This window comes from Pelecanus crispus, chromosome 1, assembly GCF_030463565.1.
Source record: "Pelecanus crispus isolate bPelCri1 chromosome 1, bPelCri1.pri, whole genome shotgun sequence".
NCBI lineage: Eukaryota > Metazoa > Chordata > Aves > Pelecaniformes > Pelecanidae > Pelecanus > Pelecanus crispus.
This window is the reverse complement of record NC_134643.1, coordinates 70099738-70116460: the sequence shown is the minus strand read 5'-3', so window position 1 is coordinate 70116460 and position 16723 is coordinate 70099738. Positions and strand designations below refer to the sequence as shown.

The 16723-nt window shown below is 37.8% G+C and overlaps 1 protein-coding gene across 3 annotated transcripts in view; it reads right to left on the bottom strand.

The window, feature by feature from the left end:
* Positions 1-16723, bottom strand: part of ERC1 (ELKS/RAB6-interacting/CAST family member 1) — a 296882-nt gene that overhangs the window by 22402 nt on the left and 257757 nt on the right. For 2 of the 3 annotated variants that reach the window (XM_075706947.1, XM_075706956.1), the window contains one exon: positions 6051-6152. In XM_075706947.1, coding sequence (XP_075563062.1) covers positions 6051-6152 — 102 coding nt within the window. Of the gene's footprint in view, positions 1-4408; positions 4436-6050; positions 6153-16723 lie in introns of those variants that run through there. The other variant, XM_075706964.1, reaches the window with a different exon arrangement.

Below are 16723 nucleotides of genomic sequence, written 5' to 3'. Positions count from 1 at the left end.
TCATTAATTCTATCCCTCTTACTCTATCACCATAGTAGTCACAGTTCTTCAGGCTACGACCTGTTGCCTGTCACCTACTTCTGCCACTTTCCTCTTGGTGTTCACTTGTTGTGCATTTCCTTTTAGCTGCAAGGTGGAAATAAATAAACGCCCCCTCCAAACCAAGCAAAAAGGAAATTGTGAATGCTCATCCTGGGCATTCCTAGGGGTGAGACAAAATTCCTCTGCAGGTACAAGTTAGAAACAGACAGCTTACAACCTTGACCACTGAGTTGGTTTTTGCACATGTCTACTAGTATCAACTCCTCTGTAAGATTTAGCTGTTTCTATCATTCTTACTTCAATCCTTTTAATACCTTTGTCCCAATAAATAGAATACAGAAACATCATTCAAGCTCCACTACCCTTTAATAATCACAAATGGCTATTTAGAATGAGTCTGCTTTCAGAAACAATATATTCATTAAAGATGTCCTTTAGAATATTATGAGCTCTTGATTAAAAACTATAGTTAAAATATTCAGACTGAACTCCTTAAACATTCTTCATATTGATGACTTTCCCTCTGTTTCAGTTCTTAGGTTTAGATGACTTGTCTACAGAAGAACCCTTGGCAAAGTCAAATTACAACATTAAAAATGCAGCCTTTGGTACACAATTCATATGTGTAATCTGGTGACACTGCAAATTATAATTTATACTGTTTTTGACAAGGAGTCTATGAAATTTACTTGAATTGACTGTTTTTCAGTTCTTAAAAATGATTCAAATATTCTCCTATTATGACCTACCCCCACAGACATCACCCCTGAAATCTTAAGAGATGTGTTAAATTATGCCAGCATCTTCAGCAGTCAACTCGCAATACTTACCGCTTCTCTGTTAAAATTTGTCAAATTCAAGTATTAAAGAAAAACATCACCAATAAGAGGCTTTTTGTCTTGCAATATTTTACAGTAATAGGAACTTGTCAATATTTTCATCATCTTGAAAAATCCCCATTTTTATGCACTCCAGTTCAATGCTGGCTCTTTGACCATTCCACTGTTACTCTAATAAGCACAAAATTCATTTTCAGATTTTGTTCCTGGAATTCAAGCACAGCAAAACCAAACTTTTTGCTCTTTAGCAGGCATATCCATGACTTCAGGATTTTTTGGCAACTGTTAATAGAAAATGCTTCCACAGAATGAGTTCAAAAAGCTTGTCTAGTGACAGCATCTACTAAGCTCCAACTCCTACCGCAAGCCAGAGCCATGGAAGATGGGAAGAAAAATGCTCTGCAACAACATGCATACTTAAAAACGCACATACAGTATGTATAAATTACATACCAGGATAAATCTCTCAGTTCTCAGAATTTCAGTTTTGCTGTTCCTCTCTTCTTCCCCTTAGCACTTTTATTCTGTCCTCACTTTTCCCTGTATCCTTTAATTTGATTGTCTTTCCCTCTTCCAACAGTTTTTTATGATCCTATGCCCACTACACCCATTCAACAAAAGCAGTCCTCCTCATTTCTGATGGGCAGAGGTGGCACAAGCAGATTTCTGAACCACACTCACGCTTTCTCACATCGTAGGTAGCATGGCTGTGCTTCACAAGAAAACTAGATGAATTGAGCAGCTTGGGAAGTTTATATATGGAAGCTTTGCTTCTTCTTTGCCCCACACAGCACATACATGGTACCTATTTGCAAGAATATACACACACACACATATTCTTTCATATGTATTAGATATCACAAAGTGTAAATATACATTATTTTTAATAAGAGTGAATAATAACTAATTAAGCCATTGGCCAGACCATTTAGCATTTAAGAAAGACAAAGACGCATCCTCTGACAAAGCACACTGGAATACGCTTGGATATAGAGGAGGATAGAGCTCCATCTGGGGAATAAAGGGAGTCATAAGAAATTCAGACAGCAAGGAAACGAGCCTAGAGAAAAAGGCTAGGAAAGACTATTTCAGAATGAAAGATGGTATTTACATTGAACTGTAAACTGAAATGTAAACTACCATTCTCTGAAACTCCGGGAAGGGCGCATATGCTTAGAAACAGTGCTCCACTTCAGGGGAGCTATAGGTGATAATGCTGTCATGTACAGAACTGGCATAATTAAATATTAAATTCAGTCAATTCCAGAATGCTGGAGGGGAAAAGCCTTAAACCGAAAACACAGAAATAAAGTAATGTAGTTTGCTATTGTACATATTTTGATGGCCTCCATTTTATCTTCTGTATTGACCAGAGGTGATTACACCCTCAGACCTAAAGGAACTTTAAAAACCAAAGTTGTCGCCAAGTCCTATGCTATTAGTCACTTTTTTATTGTTATGATATATACATTTAGTTTAACACATGCAGGTAGGGACTCTGTGACTTAACAACATCTTCGCTTTTACAAAAAAATAAGGACTTTCGTTTTCAATGTACATGAAATATCATGGTAAAAACATGTACTTTGTTGGGAATAACTGGCTTGGAAGGCATCAATCACCTTTATACTTTCTCTGTTGATGCATGCAAGACAATCCTGAGGCTGACATGTTTCTCAGATGAGATGCAGGTAAGGCAAGGATGCTGGCTGCCTCATTATTTTGACTAGGATATTCTGTAACATGCTTTCCTGAGGAAAATGCCTCAAGTACAAAGTGGAGAGATATGCTATATTTCATGTGAACTACCCATTAATTCAATAAACTAAGAGAAACCATACTCTTAGCACAGTTGCATTCATAAATGTATCAGCAGATGGGAGAGGAAAAGAGAAAGATCTTTCCATTGGTGTTTTCTACACAACCTCCATGTTTGCTCTAGAATGAAAATCAGAATTATTCCTACCTTCATTGTGAGAGTCTTCTTTCTTTTCATCACTTACCCGATCTTTCCTGTTTAATTGCCATGCATCAGCAGATATTTACAGGCATTGTCTCTAAAACTTCTTATACTAACATACAACAATTGCAAGAGCAGTGATTCAAAAAGAATGTGAAATCAACAGTGAGTGTAAATTAATGAAGCACTTTATCAATTTTTCCACTAAAGAGATCTTCTCAGTTCAAACCCCAAGGCATGGAATTTGAGTTTGATACTGCCACAGTTGGATTAAATTTTTCAGATGGTTGACTTGAAAAGAGGGATCTGATCTATACAGTCAGACATGTAAGTCTGCAGTTAATTGAGCAAGTCCAAAGAGATGAGAGAGCAGCTTCTTCTTTCATGAATGTTTTACAAATCTAATATAAAATAATAATTTTCAGAAATGCAAGGGTCCAAAATTTTCACAGAAATTTTCAGAAGAGTTTTCTTTCAAATAATTGATATGGAAAAATAAAATTCTGAGAAAAACTGTGAAGAAACTCATATGAAATAATTTTTCTTAAAAAGATAAGTGAAGAAAGAAATTTCATATAAATTTTAAAAATACGGCCATTGCATCTCAATACTTTAAGTACTTCAAATAAATTTATTCTGCTTTAGAACTGATACTACAAGGCATAAATTAATCCTATGTACTGCAGCCAAAATTTAACTTCTGTAGCTCTATAGTCAGTAAAGGATGTTTTCTTCTTTGCTAGAGAACAGGCGTGAGGAGAAGGGCTCTGTCCTGCGTATTGCCTTCTCTTCTGGAAATGGGGGTTATTGTGGATACAATTTGATGGTAGAAAAGAGAAAATTGTGGATGCAGACATAGAGAAACAAAATGTACTTTAAATGACAAACAGCTACCAATTCCTCCCCAACTGTTTTGAGAGAATGAGGGAGATGGAAGGGAGGAGAAAGGTTAAGGGGATATTCCTTTTTGTCTTCAAATTTACAGAAAATTAATAATCCTAGTCCATATCAAGAATCATCTATTCTGAGCTGATAAATATCTATGACTAGTTAGGTCAGCATGCATGGCAGCAATCTCGGCAGCAGATCTCAACATGCTTAAAACCTTCAGGAGGGACATTATCTCTGAGCAAATTCTTTACTAACCAGAATCGAAAAAGCATACATAGATTTGGCTACAGTGCAAACTGCTTTGAAAAAGAATCCGACTGAAAACATTTCCTCCATGAAGTCAATGATAAATGATATGAGAGACATTTCCTGTTCTCTCGTACGCATTAAGAGTTTGCTTTGCATAGAAACTCAATTACATGCCCTGGAAAGTTCTCCCCACAACATCATGAAACAATGACATGATGAGAAGAAGAAAATCACAAACTACACATAAACACATGAGAAACACGCTCATGCAGAGACTATGCAAGCAAGGAGGGCAGGAGCACACACAGGTTTCACAAAGCACACGGGAGCGAGATGTGAGAGTGACTGTTGGAAACTTTTCGATTGGCAAGAAAAGTTGCTTCTCACCGTTCTGAACAAAATGGCTGAACTAAGAGCATCTGACTGGTTATGCCCAAATACCCTCCTCCTCATCCTAGCGGTGCAGAGGTGGCAGTGGGAGAAAAGCCCCAGAGCAGCATGGGAATGAAATAAAGAGTTGGTTAGTATTTAAAGCACATATGTAAGTACAAATAGTAGTAAAAAGCGTTTAATTCCTTATGTAACATTCTGAGCCACTTTGAGGTACAGCTTGCTTCACTCTCTTGTAGGCTTTGTCAGCTTTTAAAATGCCCCTACACAAAGGGAAAGTGCAATCAGACCCTTCTCCTGCCCTCTCCTCCCTACTGTCCTCCCCTATAAGGTCTTTGCAAGAACTTCCTTAAATATTTAAATTTTATCTTTTCTTTACATTTTATCTTTTCATTTCATCTGTGAATGTTACGCTGCATTCATTTGCATGCATTCATCATATACTACAGTTACATTCTGGAAATGGCTTCATTTCACTATAGACTCGCAGTATAGAAACAACAGATATTCTAACATTTCCTCCAAATTAAGATTAGGAAAGCCATTTAATTTGCAGTATTAACAATAGCACTCTCCTGAAGAAGGTAAGACCAACATTTTCCAAAACCATTGCAGAAAATTCAAGCTAGTCAATTTACAGTTCTTTATTTATCATCTGGATCAGGGTATTAAAACAAGATGCAAAAGGAAGTTGCTCTGAAAAGAAGAAATTTTCTGCTTTGTATATACCCTTTACTGTCTTCTGATATGGACATGAAAAGAGATTTTAAAGACCTGTTTTTGCAAGGTGAATACATAGCTGTTTTTTCCATTTTCCTCTTGTACCTTATTCGTAATTTCTGCATATCACTAGGTTGGTGCTTAAAGGTCTAGATTGAGATGCCTTCCTTCAAATCTCAACAATTTCTAGATGAGCCAGAGGGCAAAGAGGAGTGCCAAACACTCCTTTACTTTGTCAAGGCAGTGATTAATGATTGCTAATATTTTAATTAAACTGGAATGGATGAGATTACAACATGGGATATGCAATTATGTTGGCATTTTCTGTGCTACCCAAGGGATAGGTAATCTCTCTGATAGTTATCAAGCACACGGCTGTGCTTTGTAAATGACACAGGAGGCTCCTCACTACCTTGGAGATGGTAAATTGATTTTCCTTCAGTTCACGGCCCATTGAGTTTGTGAGGGAGCAGTCTGTGCTCATTTGGCACAGAGGCCGGGATTTCCTCATGGGAAATGCAGGGAACTGCTCGCATGCAATCCATAGATCAGAAAGCTGATCCTGGAGCATGATTTCCTGCTACTGAAGACAAGAAACAGTCCTGGACACTCCACACACTCAAGCAGTAAACCTGAGTTACTAAAATCTGAATATGGCAGACAGGACTCCAGTCTTGCATTTTAAGAGAGTAACGTTTCTTTCTTCCCTTTCATTGTCTGCCCCCTCTTCTCCACCCACTTAATAACAGCTTGGTACTGGGAACTGTTTGTTCACATTTCAGGAGTTTTCAATGAAGCTGAAACAACAGCAACATCCATTTCTGGTTTATAACTGCACTTTGGAATGCTATTTTTGTTCCAAAGTACTGCAAGCACGGCAGGGAAAATTGCATACGACTCAAAATAATCAGCCCCCCTAGTAAAAATTACTTTAAAAGCAAGAAAGAGAGACACATTACCTGGTCAGGGGAGGGCTTGTGGTTGGTTTGGTTGGAATGGGATGAGGATTTGAGGTGGTCATCCTCATAGTTGTCAGCCATCAGCTTCATACGGTTCTGAGTCTATTAAAAAAAAAAAAAAAAAAAGAAGAATCTCAGTCTACCTTCTAATGTGATCATAGGGACTAAAGGGAATAGGGTATTTATGCTATCCTGTATATCCAAAATCCACACACGGAAAAAAATAAGACACATGCATAAAACATTAGTAGGCATTACCTCAGAGAATTGGTAAAAACTGGGAGACACACTCCAACCACTTGACTTTGAGGCTAAATTAGTTTTACAATTAAGTGGCTCATCTGACTTGTACCTACTAATACTTGTGCTGTACACGTGTGTACAAAGAAACTCATTTTCTTCTTACGTACCCTTGGGATTAAGGTTCAAACACCAATTTGGAGAACAATTCAATGAAACCATCAGTTAGATGTCCCTAAATCAGTTAAAAAACAAAAAACAAAAAACCCCAAAGAAATTAGTTTTAAAAAAGAGAGTAAACAGGCTGAAAATGGGTTATTACTTAAGAAGTCCATCCAGTTTCAATATGCAAATCAGTTTTCAATTGATATACCAGAGAGCAGGAAAATTCTGAGACTGGTCAGAAAAATGTGAATTATAGAAAAGTCTTCCTGTGAGGAAATTAAAAAGTTAATAAATAAGTCTTTGGGAAGAAAAGGTGACATAATAAAGATTTATAAAATTAAAAACTGCAGACAGCCAAGCAAAGAATTAACAAAATATGAAACAAATTTCTTAGCTTTTCTTCAACTTCTCAGAGGATATATAATTTTTAAAAACACAAAACATAAAATAAATTGTGTAAGAATAAATGGAATACCTTACCTTAACATTACCTACATTCTAGGTAAGCAATTGCAATGAACATGAAAATATACTACATGACTGTGTCTGCAAAGGACAGCATTAGTGAGATAAAGCCTTTTTAACATACTATACTGAAATGAAGTCCCCAAGCACTTACAAACACACGCACACAAACAAGGAAAGAAATCCACCCGGGCAAAATGACCCACCTCCCCAGCAGGTCTTACAAAGACCATTCAGGCAGCAACGACACTCTAGGAGTAGCCTAGAGGGGACCATGAAAGAGCCGGGTCTAGGGTCTTGCAAAGTGAACTGCTGTCCCTATGACAGCTGCTTCACTTCAAGTTATCTGGATGCTACTGTCATTGGGTACTCACACCTGGAGCAGACCCAAAATGGAGTGATGGCATTTCCCCTCCCAACTCATAAGGTAGGCAAAGCGCCATTTTGAGCTTTGTGAAATCCTTGTATTCCAAAAAAATAAAAAGGCTAGCCAGACCTATGTTAGATACGATACACAGTAAATTATGTACAGCTAGACATATTAAATCATCAGAGATGCACTAAAATTAAATGTCTTGAAAGCTCAAAGCTCACTGTAAAAATGCCAGCTGTTGATTCAATCCCTTCATAACTGCATGGTTTCTCGCTGAAAACTCTAATTTTAATGAGCATCTCGAGGCTAGAGAATGCAGATTCTACTTGACTGTACTCAGATCATTGTAGAGAAGGTCCAGGGTTTGAATCTGGATTTGATTGTATTTTGGATTAATTTAACAAAAGCTAACAGTAAATTGAGCTTAAGCAACAAGCAATTTAATCATACAAAATCTTTATACTGTTTGCTCTGTTTTGTCAAACAAGTTTTGAATTCCAAGCTGACTCATCATTCATAAATGACTACTTGAAACATGCTATATTAATACTTAACCAGCTTATTGTAAAGGTGCTTTCTCCATATTTATTATTTTATTATGTTTAAGGTTGGCTCTTTAACAGTTTCTTCTTTGCAATGAGAGCTACTGATTGTAAATGATTTCACATTTCTTTGGAAATTTTTGGTTTTGATAATAAATAATAACTTCTTACATGACTTTCAGCACATATGTGGAAAAAATCTATTAAAAAGCAGAACTTTACCAGAATGTTAGTACAGCACATTAACTTCTCTGAGAGAAAAAGTAGCTCTTCCCAGAGAGAGGCAGCATGTTTTATGATATTGCATGAAAAAAACTATGTTAGCACTAATACAGGAAGAGAAGACTATAAAGATCTAAACATTTAAAGCACAGTATCCCTCACAGAAAATCCTGAAGTGGAACTGAAGAGGTTGCATACTTCTGTCACTTCAGGTAGAATAACCTACTATTAGTACTTGGCAGGAGGTATGAGAAGAGGCTGAGAGAATTGGGCTGGTTTAGCCTGAAAAAGAGGAGGCTTCTTTAATTACTTGCTAGGAGGAAATAGAGAAGATGAAGCCACACTCTTCCTGGAGGGGACAGGACAAGAGACGACGGATGCAAATCAGAACACAGAAAATTCTCATTAGAGATCAGGAAAATTCATTTCATAATGAGGCTGATCAAACACCAGAACAGGCTGCCAAAAGGCTGTGGCATGTTCATCCCTGCAGATACTGAAAATGCGAGTGGACAAAGCCTTAAGCAAGCTGCTCCAGTTAGAGATGCTCTCAGCAGGTGGTTGGATGCAAAGGTCCACTCCAATCTAAAATATGCTGCAATTATTATTTGGGCTTTTCATCTTCAGATAATTTTATAGCTATCAAGGCTGGAGTTTTCAAAAGAAGAGGGAACTAAGTTCCAAAATTCCTCCTAAATATGATTTAGCTGCTTAGCTCCATTACAGACCTTTGAACATTTTACTCCAGAACAATCTCTGCAGCATCCTAATGATGACAATCATACAGGATCAGTTAACCTAGAAAGATATTTTCTTTGTTGCCCCTTTAATCCAACCTGGTCTTCCACTGCTTCTGCTGTTAATCTAAGAGTGCATGTTTGTGATACACAAGTCTTGGCAAGAAAACACCAAAATCACTATTGCGATTTCACTACAGGAACTAATTTACACATATATCATTGGAACTAGGCAAAAATCAAGAGAAGGAAGAAAAGCAGTTTATTTCCTGATGGACACCACTAAAATTATTTTCCGACATTAAAATTCCAAGCACTGTTGCAAATATATAATATAATAAAACATAATATAATTAAATCATATTTTTCTAATTCTCTATGTCAAGCATGGAAATAAAAAGCTTCTGCTTAGGACTGGAATACTAACTGATAAACTTCTAATTGCAAATTTTTAAAATAACTGGAAATAGATGAACTCAGTTTCTCTCCTATTGCTACTCTCCAGAAACAAATGCTCAAAAGGATGGAAATTTCTAGAGCATATGGCTGTTGCAATGATTTAAAAACAAACAATTTACTCTGCTGTGGGGAACCACTCCAACATCCTGCAGTCCTGAACTGCTTTGTCATGGTGCTATTATACAATCCGCTCCCACCTTATGAGGTTATGGCTCAGATCCTAGGGCAAACATTTCTACATCACTGTAAAAAGTATGAACAACAAAGTGGTTTAACCACTGTGTCCTGTGAGAAAATAAATGAGCAGTGCAGACAAATCGGTTGTGTCAGGAGTGCTTTTGTCTAAAACCTCCAGAGCTTGTAAGCAGAACTAGTGATGATAAGAACCGGATGTCAGATCCAAATTTTGCCGAAAAAATACCATGCACTGTTAAAGGTACCTTCTTCAGGCGTGTGCAGGTAAAATGCTAGAATGAAAAAACCAGGACAAAACTCCACAACTCAATAGGTTTCTTTATTTTTTTCCAGAAGGTTTCTTATTTTTTTTTGACAGAACAGATTTCGTAACCTTATTCCTTGCCCTCCAATCACTCCCCCCCAAAAAAACCCCACACCTTGTCAAAGCCCTTAACAATGCTCTTTAGTCTCCCAATAATCACCGTGCAAAAGAACAGTCCTCAAAATTACAAAGAGACGTCGCACACTCTCAAGCTCCCAACTGAAAGCCAGGAATGACTGTGGAGAACTTGCCACAAGAGGTCTGCAGACCAGAGTCTGTGAACCACAGGTCTAAAGCATAACATTTGCAAGGGTATCGTATCTAAAAAAAACCCAACTTCCTCTCATTATATATGAGACTATACTCTAGTACTATCAGATCTCGCCCACCCTCCCTTCCCCCCGCCCCGAACTTCTGCAATTGTCCTTTTGCCTCTTTGATACACTTATTCTTAACCCCCTTCTTGCTTCTCATCATTATTTAACCCTGGCCTCTGCCCTATCCCTTGCTACAGCAAGCAGTTATATTAAAAGAAAAAAGCAGCAGGAGAAAATACAAGATAAACTTGTTTTAATCATAAATGTGAATGGTCAGCATCAGCACTTCTTTTAAATGCACTCTCTTTTCTGTTGTTTCATGTCCTGCAGGGATTTCACTCTATTTTCACCTTGCTTTTTCTGGTTATCATACAGTTTGCTTCTGCCTGTATTCTATAATCACTAAATTATATTAGTTCAGCTAAACAAGGAAATTACCATGGAGTAGACTCTTTCTAATGCAACCAACACCTGAAAACTTTCATTCCAAACGGCACTCGCATAATATTTTAGCTGCCAAAAATGTAGCCATGGTGAATTTTGTTTAAGAATCACTAAGTTCCTCCTTCATGGATGTACTGCTTCAAAGCACGCTCTCACCTGGAGGTTCCTAAGACTAAGTTATTTTATGTTCACTGCAGACTACACGGGTAGCTTGTTTGTGCACCTCCACCCTAAAGACCAAATTAATAGATTTTATCACAGTTAAATTATTACATGATGCTGATCCACAAAGTGTAGGGGAAAGTCAGAGACATATTCTGGAACGCAGCTGGTAAAAAGCTAGAGGAGCCCTGCCCAGGTCTGACAAGCTCTTTATACTGGAATCCCACATACAAATTTGAAACACACAGATTTAACTACAGACATTGTTTATAATATATTTTAGAGAATGTGTTTATTTGGAAGCTTGCACCAAGTTGTATGTTAGAATGAGAATACATACCTTTCTTAAGTGTTTCTGCAGGATAGCTAGTCTTCTGCTAACCATTACCCTGGCAAGTTTTTAAAACCCAATTTTATTTGTAGGAATAGCACATTTCTGTATCTCTAGACAAGACCTCTAACAAACAGCAGATACTAGTTCATAAGCTGTGTGTTCGCTATATTCATCTAGTCTGCTTCATACTCACATTGCAGTAACTTACTCAAAGAGTTTGAATCAAATCTGTTTCTCCGCCATGCTACACAGCAGAAACCATGACATCAGTGACTACTCTCTAATTTTTTGTAAAATATTTTAGTAGGGTAATTTCTGGCTTTGCTAACCAGTCTAAACAAGTTTTATTAATCCTTTAATGTAGAGTTTAAAAAGCCCCACATTAAGTAAACATTAATATAATGACTGTACTTGTGACAAATGGATACGTGGTGGAGACAGTGTATCAGTGAGTTAAGGGAGTCATCCCGTTTCAATCTGAGTTGAACATTTCACTGGAAGCACACACATGTAAATGGAACAGTTTAGAAACCTTTTCACCACTAATAACATAGAAATATATTGGAGAAACTCAGGCGATTTTTTTTTTTCCTCAGTCGTGAGCTAAATTCAGCATCTCTGAAAATTATGTTCTTGCAAAGACTTTCAGATAGTCCTTTTCTATTTGCTGAAAACATGCAGTGAGCCATACTCCCTGTAAATATCCAACCAGCTCCCTGCTGGAATCTGGCTGTCAGAAACACAGAGAGAATAATCCCTCCTTGCCTGTTATTAGAACATGATGCCCTGCGTAACTACCTTGAGTATATCTATACCTACTTCGAATATACACCTACCTTGAGTGTATACCTACCTTGAGCACAGGTTCTCTGAAAGATTGTTTCAAGTGTTTTACTCTATGCCTCCTTCCCGTTCATGATATTTAATGATCTGGGAGATATTTTTCAAATTTGTACATGCTGCGTTGTCATTTTTGTTTGTAAGGTTTAAAAGACACATCATTAGTCAGGTTTGGCTTTCCTTTTGTCTATGTTTAAGATTCACAACTGAGATTCATCTATTAGGAGCAAACAAAGACAATGTTCCTCAGCATACATGTGAAAACCAGTCCCGTTACTACAGTTCTGTACATCCTGGAGCCTGTGTTTTTGTGAGCCCAACAAAGAGCGCGTGCAGCTGCTGGCGTTTGTCAAAGCCTGCAGGATTTAACACAGATTCTACCTGAGATAGGGGCTTCTGCATCAACTGTTGCCAATGTTACAACAAAGTTACATTATACAGTGAAAAACTTTATCAGCCCACTTAATTTTGTGTGTTTAATGATTTCATTTTTCTGTTCATCTCCTCACATGTGATACTTACAGAGAAACTTCATTCTGGAGAATTCGTATTCAAAAACCTTTGAACTGAACTAATGGAGGCAGATCATTTAGATATAGAGTTCTCTCTGAGGCTTGACATATATAGATATACATGGATGGATTTAAAAAAGTAACTTTGAACTGAAATTTTCCCTGTACAGGAATGTGTCTCAGAGCTTTCAGAGTTCATCTCCTAGTTCCTTAGGAGATGAACAAACAACTAACTATGTGCTTGCCTGATGACAAAGTTTATTGAAATCTATTGCTCTGAATCCTGTATAGAGAAAACTAGTGACACAACAGACAACCCAATCAGATCTTGTGTTTGGGATACCTTATTGTGTTATACCACATAAGCACAGTACATGTTCCTTTAGCTCTCTTGTACTCTCCTTAGAGATACATCAAACTGTGTTTAAGACTCACTGATCAGTGGTAATAGAACTGCGTTTCTTTCACAAAAGCTAGAATCTGCCCAGTCCCAGATTTAAAATGAAAATTAAAATAAATAAATAAATAAAATTAAAAAATCCTTCCTTCTCTCATGGCTAATGACTCAGAAACAAACCAAGTAACCAAGTATGTTAGTTTTTTGGCATCATTCCCACTGCATGTAAGGGTCTTTGGCAGAAAGCTCAGTAAGGTGTGTTTTCCTGTATCTCAAAGATGTCTGAGCAAGGGCTGAACTCTGAGAACGTTTACCACCATACTGTAAAGTTAATTTATACTGACTGGGTGGCCTATGCATCACAAAAACCTTCCAGGCAAGATCAAAAGGACAAATGGTATCCTGTGACAACAGCCTCAAAGAATCCTGGATCCCTCACACTACACAAAACCAAAAAAGTTATTTACTGAAATTGATCTGAGGACAGCAACAGCAAGCAAAATGAGCTGCTGTTTTAATTCTTATGATGAAATAAGAGAACTGGTTATATTCACCTCCCAGTAGTGAGCATATGAAACCCCTATACTTCAGGTTTAAAGCAAGCAGGTAAGTAGTTTTTGTGTTATGAGCCTGCCTTGTGGTGCAGTTTGTTAGGGCAAGTCTGATCTCAGTTCCACGCCACGGCAGAGAAGGGTCTTACTGCAGAATTTCCTGCCAGAGAATAAAAGATCAGTACCCTTTGCTGCCCCATGCCCTGAAAGCAGAAAAGACTGATTTATTTAAATTAGCTTAACAGCAACTGTTTTTTGCTAAATCACGCTGCTACATCCACTCTACATCTATTGTGCCGTCTTCATTACTTCTTTCATCAGTTAAGAACTGATTTCTTTTGCAGACAGCATGGCTACCCTTGAAGAGCATAGAAGTCCACTTTATTACCCATTTTATGCTGGCTAATGAAATCTGCGTGCTTTGGATTTGTATTCTGCATCTTCTAAGCATGGCCTTCAACCCTATAATAATCTCTTTCTCCAGCCAGCCTCCCCCATGGTGTCTCCAGGCAAGAGTCAGCTGGGACCAGTGTGAAAGTATGTATGTTCTGAATGGCCAGCCATATGCGTATACTACAGCCAAACAAAATATATCACGGCTCAATTCTTCTTGCCTTTCCCTGTGTGGGAGCACTACTTTGGGCTTTTTTTGCCTCTACCCAGCTGTGGATGTTAATTAAGTTCCTGTAAGTTACACATCTTGGAGACTTCTTTCCCTCTGTCAAATTTGGTTGAAAATGGTCAACAAATTGAAAAGTTACATGGTGGGAACTACAGCTCAGCTAAGCAGATGGATAGCACTGTCCTTTAAACTTTTCTTTGGAGGACTTTAGGATAAAAGCTGGTCCAAACTAGCATGTGTAGTTCAAGCTGTAAGAGTTTGGATGTAGCCTCTCAATATATCCTTGCATTAAATGTTGCATAGAAGTGCAGTTTTCCGATACTGTGAACCATGCCTTTCTTTATGATTCTGGGAGGCCGAATTGCTACAAACTCTCAAGCAAAGAGCAGCAAGCCTCTCATGCTTAGTTCATGTGTCTGCCGAACATTTAACATATACAGTTTATTCAGTCTCTTTAACCTACTTTGATACATACCACCAAGGACAACTCATGAACAAAAAAGTGAAATGCTACTTCTATAATAATGTGAAAGGAAATACCAGTCTTTGTCATGGTCCTCATTACTCAAACTTGAAAATTCCTGACTGTACTTCTCCCGTTGCTCACTTTTCCCCTCTCACAGTGTGTTTGTGGGTCCAAGCTAAAAATTTAATCTTATATTTTATCGGTTGAGAGAAAAACAAAGACAAAAAAGCAGCAAGAAAAACAAGCTGAAAGGTACTCTGGAGCATAAACACTCCCTAAAAACTTTGATAGGTTGGTGATACATGTGTTTTACAAAGCAAAATGTAAAAGACATCTCGGGTTATGCTAAGGTGGGGAATGCATTCCAACATTATAACAATCCTGTGATTTCTTTAAACTTGTACAATTTAAGCACCAACATTGAGCACTAGAGATAAGGTTAGTCTTACAAAACCTATAAATATCTGAAGGCAAAACCCCTAAATTACCTATATTGTATCCCATAGAACAGGCAAGTATTTCTATCAAAAACAGAACAAGCTTTGTTTGACACAGTTGACGGGACTCCTTCTGCTTTGTTGTGACTACTTGAAATTTCTCCTTCCCTTTTCACTTCAGCTTCACTCCACACCCTGCTCATCTTACTTTCACCTACCTTACTCCGTCCCTCTTTCCTTTGGTATTCTATTTGGTTCTCCTTTCCAAAATAAATCCACTTGCATATGCTCAACTTCACAAAGCTGCCTGTGTAACACAACTGCCTTAGTCACCCTACTTTTGTCTCTTAGTCTTTTTTCTAGTCGGAAATCAGGAAGTTTCTCAGTCCAGTGATACCTATGAAAACTGACTGGCAAAATCTCATCTAGGAATTTATATACAAGATGCATCCTACTGTAAAATCTTAAAATCTAGTCATGATCCCCTGCTTCGACAAAATCATTTGTAGGCCAACTGCTCATGTGTATTTACATACACCTTTCCTAGCTGATGTAATATGGAAGTTTTCAAATCTTTGTCTATTGTGACTGTGTCTTTACAATAAATACAGTAAAAGCATTCCTTTATCCAGGTATTTTTATTTTTGGAAGTTATATACCAGTGTTTTTACCACGGCTCTTTTAGCCTTACATATTTTTATTGTTATATGACTCACCACTCCAATTGCATCTGCCTGCAGCTTCAAAGAGTTGTTAATAGCAACCCCCCTCTACACATGCTGTTCTTGGCAAAAAAAGTAGTTATGTACAGATACAAATTCCTAGATGCTAAAGTGATGTGAGCTGCTCAGTATCATCTCAACACAGACTGTCTGTAACTGCCCAGAACCCAGCTCTGGGTGTATACATGAATGTGTCTGTGTCTACATGATATAAACAGTGTTGATAGCAACTTTTAAAAAAAAAACACAACGAAACCTCAAGACTATTTATGCTTGTTCTGAAATTAATTTTAAAAGCTGTTGCGTATAAAAGAAAAAGAAAACCAGTATTATTCTTTTTCTGCCTCACTTTCATCTTTGAATCTAGGCAAAATCCTCCACGGTAACTGCTGGAGGGAAGAGTTGAAAGGGCATTTCCTTTGACAACCAACAGAGCTTTGCTACCCCAAACTAAATTAAAGCTAAGAATTTTTCTCTGTATGGCCAATTATTAGGGTTGACATTCACGCAGAAGAGCCCTGCCTCATAAGATCCATACAAACACACAGACATTACATTCCTGTCTATCCACACCATCTGTGCGTGTGGTCTGCAGACACGGGATTCCTGTCCATCCACACTGTCCCTGTGTTTGGTCCACAGAGGCAGGATTCCCGCCCGAGCACACAGCAGCACATGTGCAGTACAGAGTTGGACAGATGATTCCTGTCCATTTGCCCCACTCTTGCACGCAGTACACAAGCAAGGAGGATCACAATAAACCAATGGTTTTTTCTTTCCTCTTTTTTTTCCTGCAGAGGTTGATTTTTCCTATTAAGTCTGCATCAAAGTTTAGATAACAGTACTAGCTGGAAAGACTGAAGAAACATTCAGTTCTTCTACTGTATTTGTGCCAAAATTATTCTTACCAAGGAAAGAAGCTCTCTTCCTTTCTACACAATTCATGGCACACAATGTGTAGAGATGTGCCAGTTTAGTCAGATGAATTTCTCTAAGGTGTCTGCATTTCAGACAGTACTCCCACCATTGCCTGCTCTATTCCTAATCTGTTGTCGTTCTGTGATTTACATTATATTATGCCATTACATATGAGTAGAGGCCTACCCAATGGGCACCATAAAGCACACTGTAAAGCTTAGAAAAAAAAATGTTAGAAAATTCCATCTC